Source organism: Salvia hispanica, chromosome 5 (assembly GCF_023119035.1).
Source record: "Salvia hispanica cultivar TCC Black 2014 chromosome 5, UniMelb_Shisp_WGS_1.0, whole genome shotgun sequence".
Taxonomy (NCBI): domain Eukaryota; kingdom Viridiplantae; phylum Streptophyta; class Magnoliopsida; order Lamiales; family Lamiaceae; genus Salvia; species Salvia hispanica.
Genome location: NC_062969.1, coordinates 34,864,933 through 34,878,059, shown reverse-complemented (window position 1 = coordinate 34,878,059; position 13,127 = coordinate 34,864,933). Strand labels below are relative to the sequence as shown.

General features: G+C 36.1%; 2 protein-coding genes across 4 annotated transcripts; one reads left to right on the top strand and one right to left on the bottom strand.

The window, feature by feature from the left end:
• The first annotated feature begins 6,038 nt into the window (after positions 1 to 6,038).
• Positions 6,039 to 9,563, top strand: LOC125190452 (wee1-like protein kinase). The gene is made up of 10 exons (XM_048087765.1): positions 6,039 to 6,299; positions 6,379 to 6,442; positions 6,513 to 6,579; positions 7,014 to 7,277; positions 7,658 to 7,725; positions 7,811 to 7,920; positions 7,998 to 8,038; positions 8,119 to 8,267; positions 8,446 to 8,799; positions 8,924 to 9,563. Exons 1-10 carry the CDS (start codon positions 6,076 to 6,078, stop codon positions 9,020 to 9,022), a joined length of 1,440 nt encoding a protein of 479 aa, XP_047943722.1. The 5' UTR covers positions 6,039 to 6,075; the 3' UTR covers positions 9,023 to 9,563.
• A 205-nt stretch (positions 9,564 to 9,768) lies between these two features.
• LOC125187002 (LEC14B protein-like) lies at positions 9,769 to 12,866 on the bottom strand. Of its 3 annotated transcripts, none has more exons than XM_048083499.1 (10): positions 12,598 to 12,866; positions 11,923 to 12,353; positions 11,630 to 11,749; positions 11,437 to 11,514; positions 11,047 to 11,223; positions 10,887 to 10,964; positions 10,596 to 10,771; positions 10,319 to 10,477; positions 10,174 to 10,234; positions 9,769 to 10,050 (listed from the first exon to the last, which is right to left on the bottom strand). In XM_048083499.1, the coding sequence occupies exons 2-10, from the start codon at positions 12,346 to 12,348 to the stop codon at positions 9,871 to 9,873; spliced, it is 1,455 nt and encodes a 484-aa protein (XP_047939456.1). In that variant the 5' UTR covers positions 12,349 to 12,353; positions 12,598 to 12,866; the 3' UTR covers positions 9,769 to 9,870. The 3 variants fall into 3 exon arrangements, with proteins under 3 accessions (XP_047939456.1, XP_047939455.1, XP_047939458.1); XM_048083498.1 differs by having other exon boundaries at positions 12,582 to 12,865; XM_048083501.1 differs by having other exon boundaries at positions 9,769 to 10,035; positions 12,582 to 12,862.
• Between the last annotated feature and the right edge of the window lie 261 nt (positions 12,867 to 13,127).

Genomic DNA, 13,127 nt, shown 5'->3' with positions numbered 1-13,127 from the left:
CCTCTACGTATGTGTATTATATCATTTAAAAAAAACACTATTTTGAGTCTTTTATGCCATTTTTTCCCTCACTTTAACCTAAATGTCATTCCAAGAGTGTGTTAGGCTTTCTCAATTTTATCATTATTTATGACTTCTCTCATCTTCTCTCTTTTCTCAAAAAAACTTTATATTCTTGTTTGAATTTATCAAAATTCGTATGTATGCGCTGAAAAATATTTCTCTGTTCTTCATCTCTCTAACTATTTCTTTAATTCCCCATCAATGCAGCAAATGGCGCAAAAAAAATTTTCCTTTTTATTATTCCCTCTGTTCCGCGGTAGTTGAGTCATTTTATTTTCTGCACTCGTTTTGGAAAAATCATAATAAATAGGTAAAATGGAAAGAGAGAGTAAAGTAAGTGACAAAATAAGATAGATAAGAGTCTTATCTACATTATTCTCTCTCTTACTTTACTTTTTTTAAACTTTAACTATTTATATCATTTTTCTAAAACGAGTGCAGAAAATGAAAGGACTCGACTAAATTAAAATGCTTATCAATTTTATGTATCTTACCAGCTAGTTATCATATGAATGATTTATGTGTTTATTTTAGTTAGATATGTTTTTATAAATATTTTTCTCTAAATAAAACCGTAAATCATATAATAGAGTATGATAATTAGAATCCGTAAGTATATTAATTCATTAATTTTACCAAATTTTATATGCTAAAATAAATGCTAAATAAATAGAAAGACTGATATGCCCTGTGTGACATTTTGGGGAAATAAAGGTGGGTCAGAAGTAGGGGTGGGGAATTATACCGAAATACCAGAATACCGGACTTATCGTACCGAAAAAATACCGAAAATACCGATTTTTCGGTATACCGTAGTTTTCGGTACGGTATGATATCGTACCGAGAGATTCAGTACAGTAACGATATTAGATTTCCTACACCGAGGTATACCGAATCTACGGTATACCGTATCGTCGATATATTCCGACGCTTCGGTATACCGTGGTATACCGGTATACCAATTGATTATTACATGATGTATTCATTTTCAACATGCAAATACTGTTCAAAATCAAAACACTTGTTATCAATAGGATCTTGTGATCTAACAATTAGATTAATGTCACATGTTATCTAATAATGTAGATTATTAGTCTAATAATGTAACTTAACTAATAATGTACACCATTTTAATAAAATAATGTAGCATTTTAGTATAATAATGTGGTATTTTAGTCTAACTAGTATCACGCATGTGCTATGCACATATTAATATATTTTTAATACATTAATTTTTTATTTTAAATTAATTTAACAAAATTAGAATCAATATTAACAATGAACAGTATGAGTTATATGAGAATAAAAAATCTATACAAATCAACATTGAAGCATAATAAATTTGAAACAAATCACATAATATAATATTTAAACATAAAATCATGGAGTAGGGAGATAAAATTCTATCACAATAAAAAATTAAACACAATGGATAATTATTCATCTTAAAACTTCTTTATACACTACATTAACTTTAAAAATTAAAATCAATCTCATCATTTAAACTAAAACCTTCAATTCTTCACAATTTGTCACTCTTCAACGGAACTCATAGGTAAAATAACTCGTTTGTCATCTTTAAAGCCGTCCGCCTCACCTAAAACTATAATAAAATAAGAAACAAAATCAATAATCAATATGTATTAAAATGATCATTCGTAGAACAAAGCATAAGATGTGATACACTAAATGAACGTTTAACCACCATCGTCGGGATGTTGTTGCATTTGGTGTTGGTCGGAGCCGGCCCAAAACGGCGGCCCAGCGGTGATACGATCTGATTTCGTGGTTGTGTGGGATCTGGAAAACTCATTCTGTTTCTTTTAATTTCTCACCACGTGGTTGTGTGGGATCTGGAAAACGCATTCTGTTTCTTTTAATTTCTCACCACGTAAAGTTTTGAATCTTAAATATGAAAGATGAAAATCATAAGCAAAGTTTTGAACCTCTTTAATTTGTGACTACTTCAAATAAATCAATCACCATGGACTTAGATTCAAGTTGTAAAGCATCTATCTTTCACCACAATTTGATTAACTGACGCTGATAAGTCGTATTCTAAGCCTTGGTTACTGGTCAGTATGTCGTGAAATGCATGTATTATTTGCAAAACAGTTGCTTAAGTGTGCAGGATTAAAGGATCCAAGTCGGTAGGAGACGATTCATGTGACGCAAGTGAAAAGGGCGCCAGAAGGGTGCGATACTAACCAGGATGCATGCCAGAGAGAAGGCTCGAGATGGAGAAGGAGGATAGCTGGGATGATCATTGACAAGGGCAAAAAGGTCAAAACGCGGGAGAAGTCTACCCTAAAAGCAAGGGCAAGCCTCCCTATAAAAGAAGTCACTTGGAGAGAGAGAAGGAGTTCGACGATCGCACTTAGAGTTGGTTCCTTAGAGTTCGGTTAGAAGTTCTCGGTTCTCAACACACTTAGTAGAATTCTCTCTAGAAGATCAGTCCTTCAGCATTATCCTACCTCTCGTTCCTCGCCACAGCCATGGTCACTTGACGTCCAAGAGTTTGCCGGAGAAGTCATCAGTCCGCCGTTCCAGCCAGTTATCGTAGCAGTGTAGTAGTATCATCGCCCGGAGTGGCACAAACAATCTTAATCGCTTTCCTAGTTTAAAGTTTACTTGTTTTCATCGTTGGTTATTTGCAAACACTCATCGTTGTTGCTCTTTTGAAGTACTTTGTTATCTTCCAACATTTACATTATGAAGTTTCTATTTCGCATGTCACTTTGGTTCGAGTTTGCTTCATTCTGCCTAGGAAAGTTAGATTTAGTTATTGCTTTCAATTTCTAAGTGTTTTCTTATCGGGAGTTGTTGATTCAAAGTTGTAGCTATGTTTAGTCAAGTTTTCGTGCATGAGTTTCTGTTCTGCGCCGTGATTACCACCTTACATGTCAGTCAGTAGAAGTAAAGTTGTAGTTTCACCGTTTAATTTAAGTTTGAGCATTTAAATCGATGGATCTTGAGTTCGAATTTGTGAATCTGAAGTTCAGTCATGGTATTTGTGTTTATCTGAATTCTGTTAATACTTGGTGAAGAAGAAAACGTCAAAATCAACTTTAGTTTGAACCACTTTACTTTTAAGTTACTTTTGCTTTTGTTCCCTACTTTTCAGATGTACTATCCAGACCTGTCAGAAAGCCCCCAGCCATCAGATATACCTTGTTGTCTAATTTTCCTCTTTTAGTAACTGTCTACTTTTCATATGCCTCTGAGACACATTGTCCCCTATTTTCACGAATACTCCCACATGTCTGTCATTTTCACGCCTACTAGTCAGTAGAGTACCACCTTTAATTCGTGTCTAGGTAAAATCTCAACCCAAGCGTGGTAGCTAACCAAAACACCCAGGAAAGTCACCGCAGTTATCAAAACGTGTCCATCCTCGTGGGATTCGACCCTTACCTCCATTATACTAATTAGTAGAAGTGGGTTGAGGAAACTTGTTTGAAGCCAGGTCCCGGTTATCGTACCAACGACTCAGCTGGGTCGGGAATCTCTTCCTGATCAGTTGGATATACTCCAATTCACATACGAAAAACCACAAGGGGAAAGGAAAACACCTACCGGGCTGTCAGACACCAATCAATTCATTATAGCTCCTCTTCAGATTGGATGACTTCGAATGGCTATCCCCGAATCTATAATCTTGACTTGCGATAATTCAACTGAATCGGATCAGTTCTCCCGCCCCATCTGAAACATATCAACCAACAAAGATTAATTAAAAGTAGATTGCAAAGCCTCATCCGTCCTTCGTTATCAAATGCAAAATTCTTACCTCAGCCCCCTGGCTTGCCCTTGAGAAAGGATTGGCTGCAGCAATGCCTCACTGCTTGGTCAAGCTTCACAATTCTTCGATTGCAGCGAAACTTGAAGCTTAAGATACCAAGAAAGAGGTGAACAGACCAACCTAATCAAATCAATATAAGCAATAAGCAAGGAAATGTACAACAAATTGTAAGGAAACAGATCCAGTTTCACATAAAATAATCCCACAAGCGTCCAGTGTAAGAGGACAACTATTCATCATATGTAATTCATTCAGACAACTGATTCAAAGACACGGCTTCAACATGAAGTAACTGATTCAAAGATGTAGCCCAGTTTATCAAGACACGATTTTTAATCACAAAATTGATTCAGACAGGTATTGCAATGCTTGAGGAAACAAATGTTACAATCACACAACTGATTCAAGAATGCCAAGAGTATTATCAATACAATCAAACACACATACGCAAAGGAAACCTTTAAAGAATAACCTATTGGTAAATATAAATAAATTACTATAGATAATAACTGCCGGATGTAACCACCCATTAACTCCCTATTAACTTTAAATAACTCCTCACTAACTTTAAATAATTACTCATTGATTTAACATTATATAACCGTATAATATTTACTAAAAAAAAGTTTTATTCAAATAAATATCTATTTTAAAAGAATATTTCCCTAAATACCCTCAAAACTCCCATTTTATATATTGTATAGATATGTAGCTTATCATAACCATCTAATCTAAGAGCTGTGATATATTTGATGCTTAACACTAATGAGGTGGTAGGACCTTAACGTTCCCCATATATATATATTTATGTTATATTTACGCAAAAATTTAAAACGAATGACTGTATGAAAAAGACTTAATTGTGATGAAGTTTAATTCTTTTAGACTTTTTGAAGTAGTTGAACACTATAATTATTTTTTTTTGAATATTTTGGGTATAATAGATTTTTTTCCAGTATAACAAGTATAATGATATGTCGTACTATATTTCGGTGTATCGCAAAAGTACTATATATTTTACACCCACTTTGTCTTTCGAAAGTATAAATTATTTTCATTTTGATTTGTTCTTTAAAAATAAAAAGTTTCTATTTTATAAAATATTTTCTCTCAAATGAAATACTCCCTCCGTCCCGGAGTATTAGACTCACTTCTTTTGGGCACATGATTTAAGGAAGTGATATTTAAATAGTTAAAGTAGAGAGAGTAAAGTATGAGAGAGGGAAAAAGTAGGGGAGAGAAGAGAGAAAAAAGTAGGTGGAGAATAAAATAAGATAGATGCTTTTTGCTAAAAAAGGAAATGAGTCTAATATGTTGGAATATCCCAAAAAGGAAAGTTGATCTAATACCTTGGGACGGAGGGAGTAAGACTTATTCTCCGATCTTCACTAATAACAGTTCAATTTCTCCGAGTAAAGTAAGTATATATGAATAATTGTTTATATAATTAATTTAACGAGAAGAAAGTTGTTTCAAAAACTAATACTACTACTTGAAAATCACTAAAAAATTTAGAATTTTTTAAACTGGAAGTAGAACTCACTTAAATATAGTTATTAACTTCTATCTAGCAATAGTTCTCTTTTAAAAATTGATACTTATGTTTAAAGGATTTAACTAAAACACCAATATACACTTCTATATCTAAAAAAATTACTATTCCACTCAGTACTTTGAGTGGCCAAACAATATCACTTTAAAAGCCACAGTGTGTGTGGTATAAAAAATCTTCTATGAACTAGGAAAACAAGAAAGTAAATGGAGTAAGTATAACAATTAAATAATAAAATACTATAAGCTAATAATATACGGAAAGATTATCTACTCTCTTCCGAAATAAAATAAAAGTATAGGTCCCTATCATATCATACCCATCATACTAGGTAAGTTTATGTGTAATAGGTTTAATAGATTAATTTAACCAAGTAGACAACTTGGATCTAGAGGTCGACAAAATATTTGTGATCTGAATAAATCAAAGTACACTGAATCAAATCGAAATACTAGTAGTTATTAATTTTGTTAGAGATTGAATTGTAGGAGTATATCTTTTCCTTAAAAAATTGGATTAGTGGTTCGATTCATATTATTTTTAGTTAAAAATAATATTGGGTGGCGCATTTTTATATCAATCCATTCTGCAAACGCGCGCGAATTTGAATTTATTTCGCCCTCTTTTTTTTTAACAGGAACCCGAAATCTGAGAGTTGATGAGTAGAAAAGCTCCGAACGCAGCAACAAATCGAAGAGGTAGCAATCGCAATCGCAATCGCAGCGTGATGGTGAAAGGCAGCTTGTCCAATCATTTGATGGTGCACCTCGATCAAGTCTCGCTTAATCCCTCCCGCTTCCAGAACCTTCTCGATTCCGAAGCACCTCATTCCGACTCAATGCCTCTCGATTTCGATCCCATCCTTAGCCAGGATTTCTTCTGGTTTTTCTCTCTTCCGTCCCTATCTGCTCTGCCTCTCCAGCTCTCTTGTTGATTCAATTTCTTTTTTATTTCTTTGCAGTACCCCTGATTATATTACTCCTGAGATGATTCCGCCAGTTGGAAGCATCGTGGATCGGAGCAAGGTATGATTTTGTCCATTTGTTGGTTTCGAGTTTTGAGGTGCTAATATCGTAGCGCTGTATTGTGTTGAAGGAAGCTATTGAATGCCCCAAATCGCCGGAGAAAGTTAAGACTGTTAGGAGCAAGCGCCCGAAACTCGGTTAGTGCTGTAATCTCTAATGTTGGCATTGAAGAAATGTTGCGCCTTTTACTATGTTTGAAGATTTATTTACAAAAAGCAAATGAAAGAAAAAAATGACATTTCCTCCCAATTAGGGCTTTTTTCTGATTCAAAATCCCCAATATCACAATGCTTATTTAGTTCAAAGATTCGATAGGGGTATTATCTCATTGCCTGCTGCGGTAGTGGTTTTAGGTAACAGCTCAACCTAGAAACTAAATGGTTTTTGTAACAGCGATTTTGGGTTCTTTAACAGGCTACAGTATAACTGCTTTTGCTCATCGGAAAAGAAATGTTTCTGTTCCATTAAATAATGTTTTCTCTCTCGTCCTTTTGTTGAATGACATGAGAGCTCAATTATGTGCTTCTATATTTTTCTGATGCTTGATGTGCACTGCTGACTGCTATTCCAGATGTTGATCTCAAAACATTTTTCGGATCAACTGATATTGGTCATCAACCATGTGAAGATCTTGGAAATGATACTTCGAGGACTGATGCAATGGAGACAGGAACACCGGTTGAGTTACAAAATAGCCGTGGTGGTTATGTTTCACAATCTGTAGTGGCTTTACGGTGCAGAGTTATGCCTCCTCCATGCTTAAACAATCCATATGTCAAGAATGCTTTGGACTTTTATGCTGATCCTTTTAGCAATCAAAGATCCAAATGTGCAGGTGCACACATGTTATTCAGTAGCCTTTCTTTTTGAAATTTAAGTGAAGCATCTTGTTGTATTTTATTATTGGGAATGAGGGACATTTTATACCATTGTGATGCAACCTTTTATCTTAGAAAGCCAACTGATTTATTTTCCAAGTTTAAACTAGTCGTTCTGTAACATTGTATGTGTTATATTTTCCAAGTTTATACCATTGTGATGCAACCTTTTATCTTAGAAAGCCAACTGATTTATTTTCCAAGTTTAAACTAGTCGTTCTGTAACATTTTCCAAGTTTCTACCATTGTGATGCAACCATTTATCTTAGAAGCCAACTGATTTATTTTCCAAGTTTAAACTAGTCGTTCTGTAACATTTTGTATGTGTTACCTCCAGGTTATTATTCTGCTGGTATTGGTGGTGACGACCTTTCACGCTATCGGACAGATTTCCATGAAATTGAGGTTAGGAGATCAACATAGCCTTGCTCTCCCGTCTTCACTGATTCTGAAAATCTTATTCATTTTCAACTGAAATTATCATTATTAGAAAATTGGCAGTGGAAACTTCAATAATGTTTTCAAAGTTCTGAAGAGGATCGAAGGTTGCATGTATGCTGTGAAACTTAGCATGAAACAGTTACATCAGGAAACAGAAAGGTGCAATATTAAATGATCATCTACCTGGGTTAAGGATTTGTTGTTCACCATACTTATTTTTATACCTCTTTTTGCAGGCAGAAGGCTTTGATGGAAGTTCAAGCTTTGGCAGCCTTAGGTTTGCTGCCCAAAATGTTTCCCTAAATATCTGCGAAAGCAGAGATTCTCAAACTAATATATGAATCATATTTCTTTCAGGGTACCATGAGAATGTAGTTACCTACTACTGTTCTTGGTTCGAGAACGAGCATCTCTACATCCAGTTGGAGTTGTGTGATCACAGCCTTTCTGTCAATACATTATCCAGATCATTGACAGAGGTAGAAGCTTTAGATGTCATGTATCAGGTGAATAATTTTATCCTCTTAGGTATTTCCAAAGCCTCCTCATTTGCTTCTTTTGTGCGATGGAGAAGTGATTTGAAGGTTCTGATGAATGTGTGTCATGGATATTCATGAACAACCGTCTTAAGCTATGAATTTATTTGTGGAGATTTGTGATCATAAAATTGTTTACATTTTGCAGATTGCAAAAGCATTGCAGTTTATACACAGTAGAGGCATAGCTCACTTAGATGTAAAGCCAGATAATATTTATGTAAAAGAGGGAGTTTATAAACTTGGTGATTTTGGTTGTGCAACTATGATAGATAAAAGCTTGCCAGTTGAAGAGGGTGATGCACGTTATATGCCCCAAGAAATTCTGAACGATAACTATGATAATCTAGACAAAGTTGACATATTCTCCTTCGGAGCTTCCATATATGAACTTGTGAAGGGGTCGCCCTTACCTGAATCAGGCCCTCATTTTCTCCATCTCAGGGAAGGAAGGCTACCTCTTCTTCCAAGCCACTCAATACAGTTCCAGAATTTAATCAAGGTATATTAACTTGCTCTCTTGATGATTAGCAGCTCAAATGTAATGCTAGTGTGCCTCAAGGCACCATGCAACCACAGTTTTATACCTAGTTGTTTCATTGCACATTTTCTGGCTTAATCTTCAGACGATGATGGATGCTAATCCTGCTCGGAGACCATCTGCTAGAGAAATAGTTCAAAATCAAATATTTGGGAGGCTTCAAAAGATCAGAAAAAGCATCTGAATTGAATGCATCCAATCAGTTCTATTGTATATTTTGGCGATGATAGCGGGAAATAAACACGAAAAAGGACCTGAGAGAATGAAAATGAAATGAGCCACATTATTGACTCCATTTTCGAGCACCAGATTTTCCAACGTGACGGTGCATGGCTTATGGAGGTATATATAGATAGATGAAGGGCTTGAGATAAGGAAAACTGTACCAAAAATGTGATGGGTGCTAGTTATGTAAAAAAAAACTGACTTCTTTTGTGATCATGGTAATAGTTGAAGAAGCTCATTATATGCTTCTTTTACTAATCTTGTTCCGTGTGAATTGGTTCAACTCTCTCTCTCTCTCTGTATTTGTGTTGTTCTACTCGTCTCTCTCTTTGAATTACAACTACGGCATCCATGTGCTCCTCCAGACAGTGCGTCGCTCTCAAGGGCACAGATGCTCATGTCCTATTTTTGGTGGATTTATTCATCCATTTCTTTTTGTTGAGTTTGGGCATGTAATGAACATTCAACGACTTATTTTGTTGTTCCAGACATTCATACATTTACAAGAGAAGAAAAATAATGTGACTTCCCTTATTTCTTAGCTTTCTTTTTTGGGTAAACGACGTCCAAATGGAAGTGTTTCGATTGGAATATGCCTGACAATGAAGTGAAAAAAAATCTACTCGAAAATGATTTGAAAAACTTGCCAATAGGATGGAAACTTGTTTTGCAATCAATTAAGTTTGATTTGGAGAGTATATGATGTGATGAAATTACTCGTTTTACTACTTTGTATCATTTTCAGTACTACTGTATTATGATTTGAATCTGCTATATACAACAAATTATTGAATTTGCATCATCATATTATTTGGTGTGGCTGATTGTTGACTCTCCATTTCCAGGGAACTCCCACTTCACCACTTCACCATCCCACGACGAGCTAACCAACACCGGGTAGGTCGGGTGCCAACTACAATCCCTCACTGTAGATCCATGGTGTTGCAACTTGGCCACTTGCGCACCACTCACCTGTCCACGACTCACCTGTCCACGTTCAACAAACGCAGTTGAAGGAGATTGCAATCTTGGATTAATCGTTTCTCTATGTTATGCAGCTCAACTGTATATCACAATAGTAAGATGGAATCGAATAAACAGAATACTTACCAAATCATAAATGTAGATGCAGGAATCGTGTGATCCCGTGTAGATGTACTTCTGCCCCGTGCTGCCAATAACACACCAAGCGCGTTAGCCAATGTTAAAAATGAACAAAGCATATGGATTAGGCAGGCGTTTGTTGAGAGTTTACCTGTATTGTGGTGAGAAGTAACAACGGATGAGTGTGCGCAGGACTGAATGGCCTTTATATGTAGCTACAGATTGATCGTGTGGATGCTTGAAATCCTTTGCTCGTTGAGGGTAGTTCATCCATCTGTAATCCCATTCGTAGTTCCTGTATCCTCGATAGCTGAAACAACAAACATACAAGAAAAAGACAAGAGAAGAGATGCTCACCATCCCAAACAAGAACAAAAATATGGTAGTAAATCTAACCACTAAAGCAGACTCCCCTCGAGGAATCTTACCAAACAGAGTTAGGAGACATTTTTCTTAGATCCCACAGTTTGATAGATTGATCTTTGCTGTTGGATATCAAATAACGTCCATCTCTGCGACTATCAGTGAAGGTAATCCCCTCGAGATGGCCCATTAGCACCCCAGCTGGCTTGCCACTTCCTGCAAAGCAACGTCTGTCCCAGACCTAGAACAAAATCGACGGCTCCTTATTCAAAACAAATGTGTAAGCAAATAAAGCTTCATTACTTAGTTTCTGTGGTAAAACCTCTCATAAGTTTGGCAAGCTCGTTAAGAATTACCTTGCAGAAGCTGTCGTCGCTGCCAGAACAAATGAGGTGGCCACTCTCGTCAACGAAACATACACTGTTGACATCAGACTGCAAGCATGACAAAAGCATCAACATCAACAAGTAATAAGAAAAAGAAGAGTGAAAATGAATTCAGAGGGAAAGTACGAACCATGTGGGCAGGTATTCGAAGAGAGACTTTTTTCGCTTTGAGGTCACAAACGTGTATATGCCCATTGCTGCTTCCAGCCACAACTTCTTGGCCAGCAGTTGAGAATTGCAGAGAAAAGATTCCGAAAGAGTATCCCCCATCATCCCGAGAAGAGAGATCCAAACCGTCGTGGACTTCCTGCACGATACAGAAGCCACAGCAAGCAACATATCACTACAAAAATCCACATCAAAGCAAACAGAGGTCGTTCCAAACCCATTGGGGGGAGAAAAGAAATGGATAGGTGTAAATTAATGATGTAATTTGTCCCTCAGCAAAGATAAAAGAAGCTTAGGTCCCAGCCCGTTCGATAACTAAGAACTTGACACGTGAGAAAATAATGTTTCTTACGGTGATGTTAGCAAGAGATTCAGACGTAGAAGATCCAGCATCAACAATCTGGATGACGGGTGACATGCTAGCGTAGACCTGCAAAAAAGTTCCAATCCCAAACACAACAAGATTAAGACCAACAATTCAGAGATTATCATTTATGAAAGTTATAAACATCGAACCAATCATCGCTGTTACATGGAGAACTTACAAGGCATCGTTGATCGGGAGAAAGGGAAGTATCAGTGATGGTCCACCTTAGGCTTCTGGCCAAAATGTTCTTCCGAACTTTCCATTCCCTTTCTACATCATATATTCTAATCTGACTACCCTGTTCAACGAAAAATACGAAGATTCTTGGATCAAGAAATAACACAAGCATCATAATTAACATAACACATATAATCCTGTCAATTGAGACCAGTTCTTATCTTATATCACACATTTAAAACAACTCTGAGATACACTACAAACTCGCTTCATGCATTTCGAAAGTAGTGATACCTGAAAAGCAGCGATAAGCAGGGAACCGTCAGCAGAAAACTGAGACACATAAGCCCTTGTAGACATCTGGTCTACAATCCAAGGACCATTAACCGGCAGATATCTACTTAAAACATGACGACAATCTGGTAACGAGAACCTTCCTCTTCCCGAGAGATTAGCTTCTCGACCTGCCAGCATCTTCAAAGTCGATACAGGACACTCACGTTTCCCGGGTGAAACGCAGCTGAAATGCTCGTTTGGCCTCGACTGAAGCTTCGTTAGCTGAGCTATATCTTGATCAAATGAATCACGCTTTCGACTAGGCCAATGACTGCCGCCACCATCATCACTAGAGCCATCAGAAAGCTCATTTTCAATCTCCAGTTTACTAAATCTATAGCTTATGGTGCTATCAGTATCTGTATCTTCGGGTACAGACAACATTGTACCTACCACAATTGATTCTTCTTAATTCTTCTTGTTATTGTAATAGAAATCATAAAACAGAATAAACTAGAGTCCGACACAAACACCCCCATAGTGCAAGATGAATAAACATGTCAAAGGTAATCATGGCCGTATAAAAAATGTAATCTTTCCATATGTTTAGAGAAATATGAAACAATATACAGCTTGCAGTCATTGAATAAAACATATATGTAATCAGGGAAACTTACAACTTTGATTTCTTACAGTTGCCTCAGCAAGAACTGCCCAGAATTATAGCATCCCAGAAAATCAAGAATTGCCCATTTCACGAAATATAAGAAAATTTGTGTACAATCTCAAACAAAAAGGAAAACAATAAACCCAAAAGAAATCGAAACAGAAGCACCAACAAATTATAAAGTGCAGCTAGAAATGAAAAAGAAATATTTGACTTTTTAGAAAATTAGAGTCACTGCATCACTCCCATTTAATACTCCACGCTGATAATTACACAAGTTTTAATATTGCTCCAAGTTTCGGGGGACCAAGAAAAATAATCTAATAAATCTCTCAAACCTTATCCTTTGTCGTTTCCAAGAAAAACATTATTAACAATTATACTAGCAGTAGGAGTACTTTCTCAATCACGAGAGTGTATAAATTTTTAATTGAGCGTGGATTTTGATGACAATATAAACTAAGAGAGATGTAGAAATAAATTTAAATTATTATTAATAGATAATGAGTTTTACTTAAAAAAGGTTTTAAAATTAGAAGATAAATGCATATTTTTA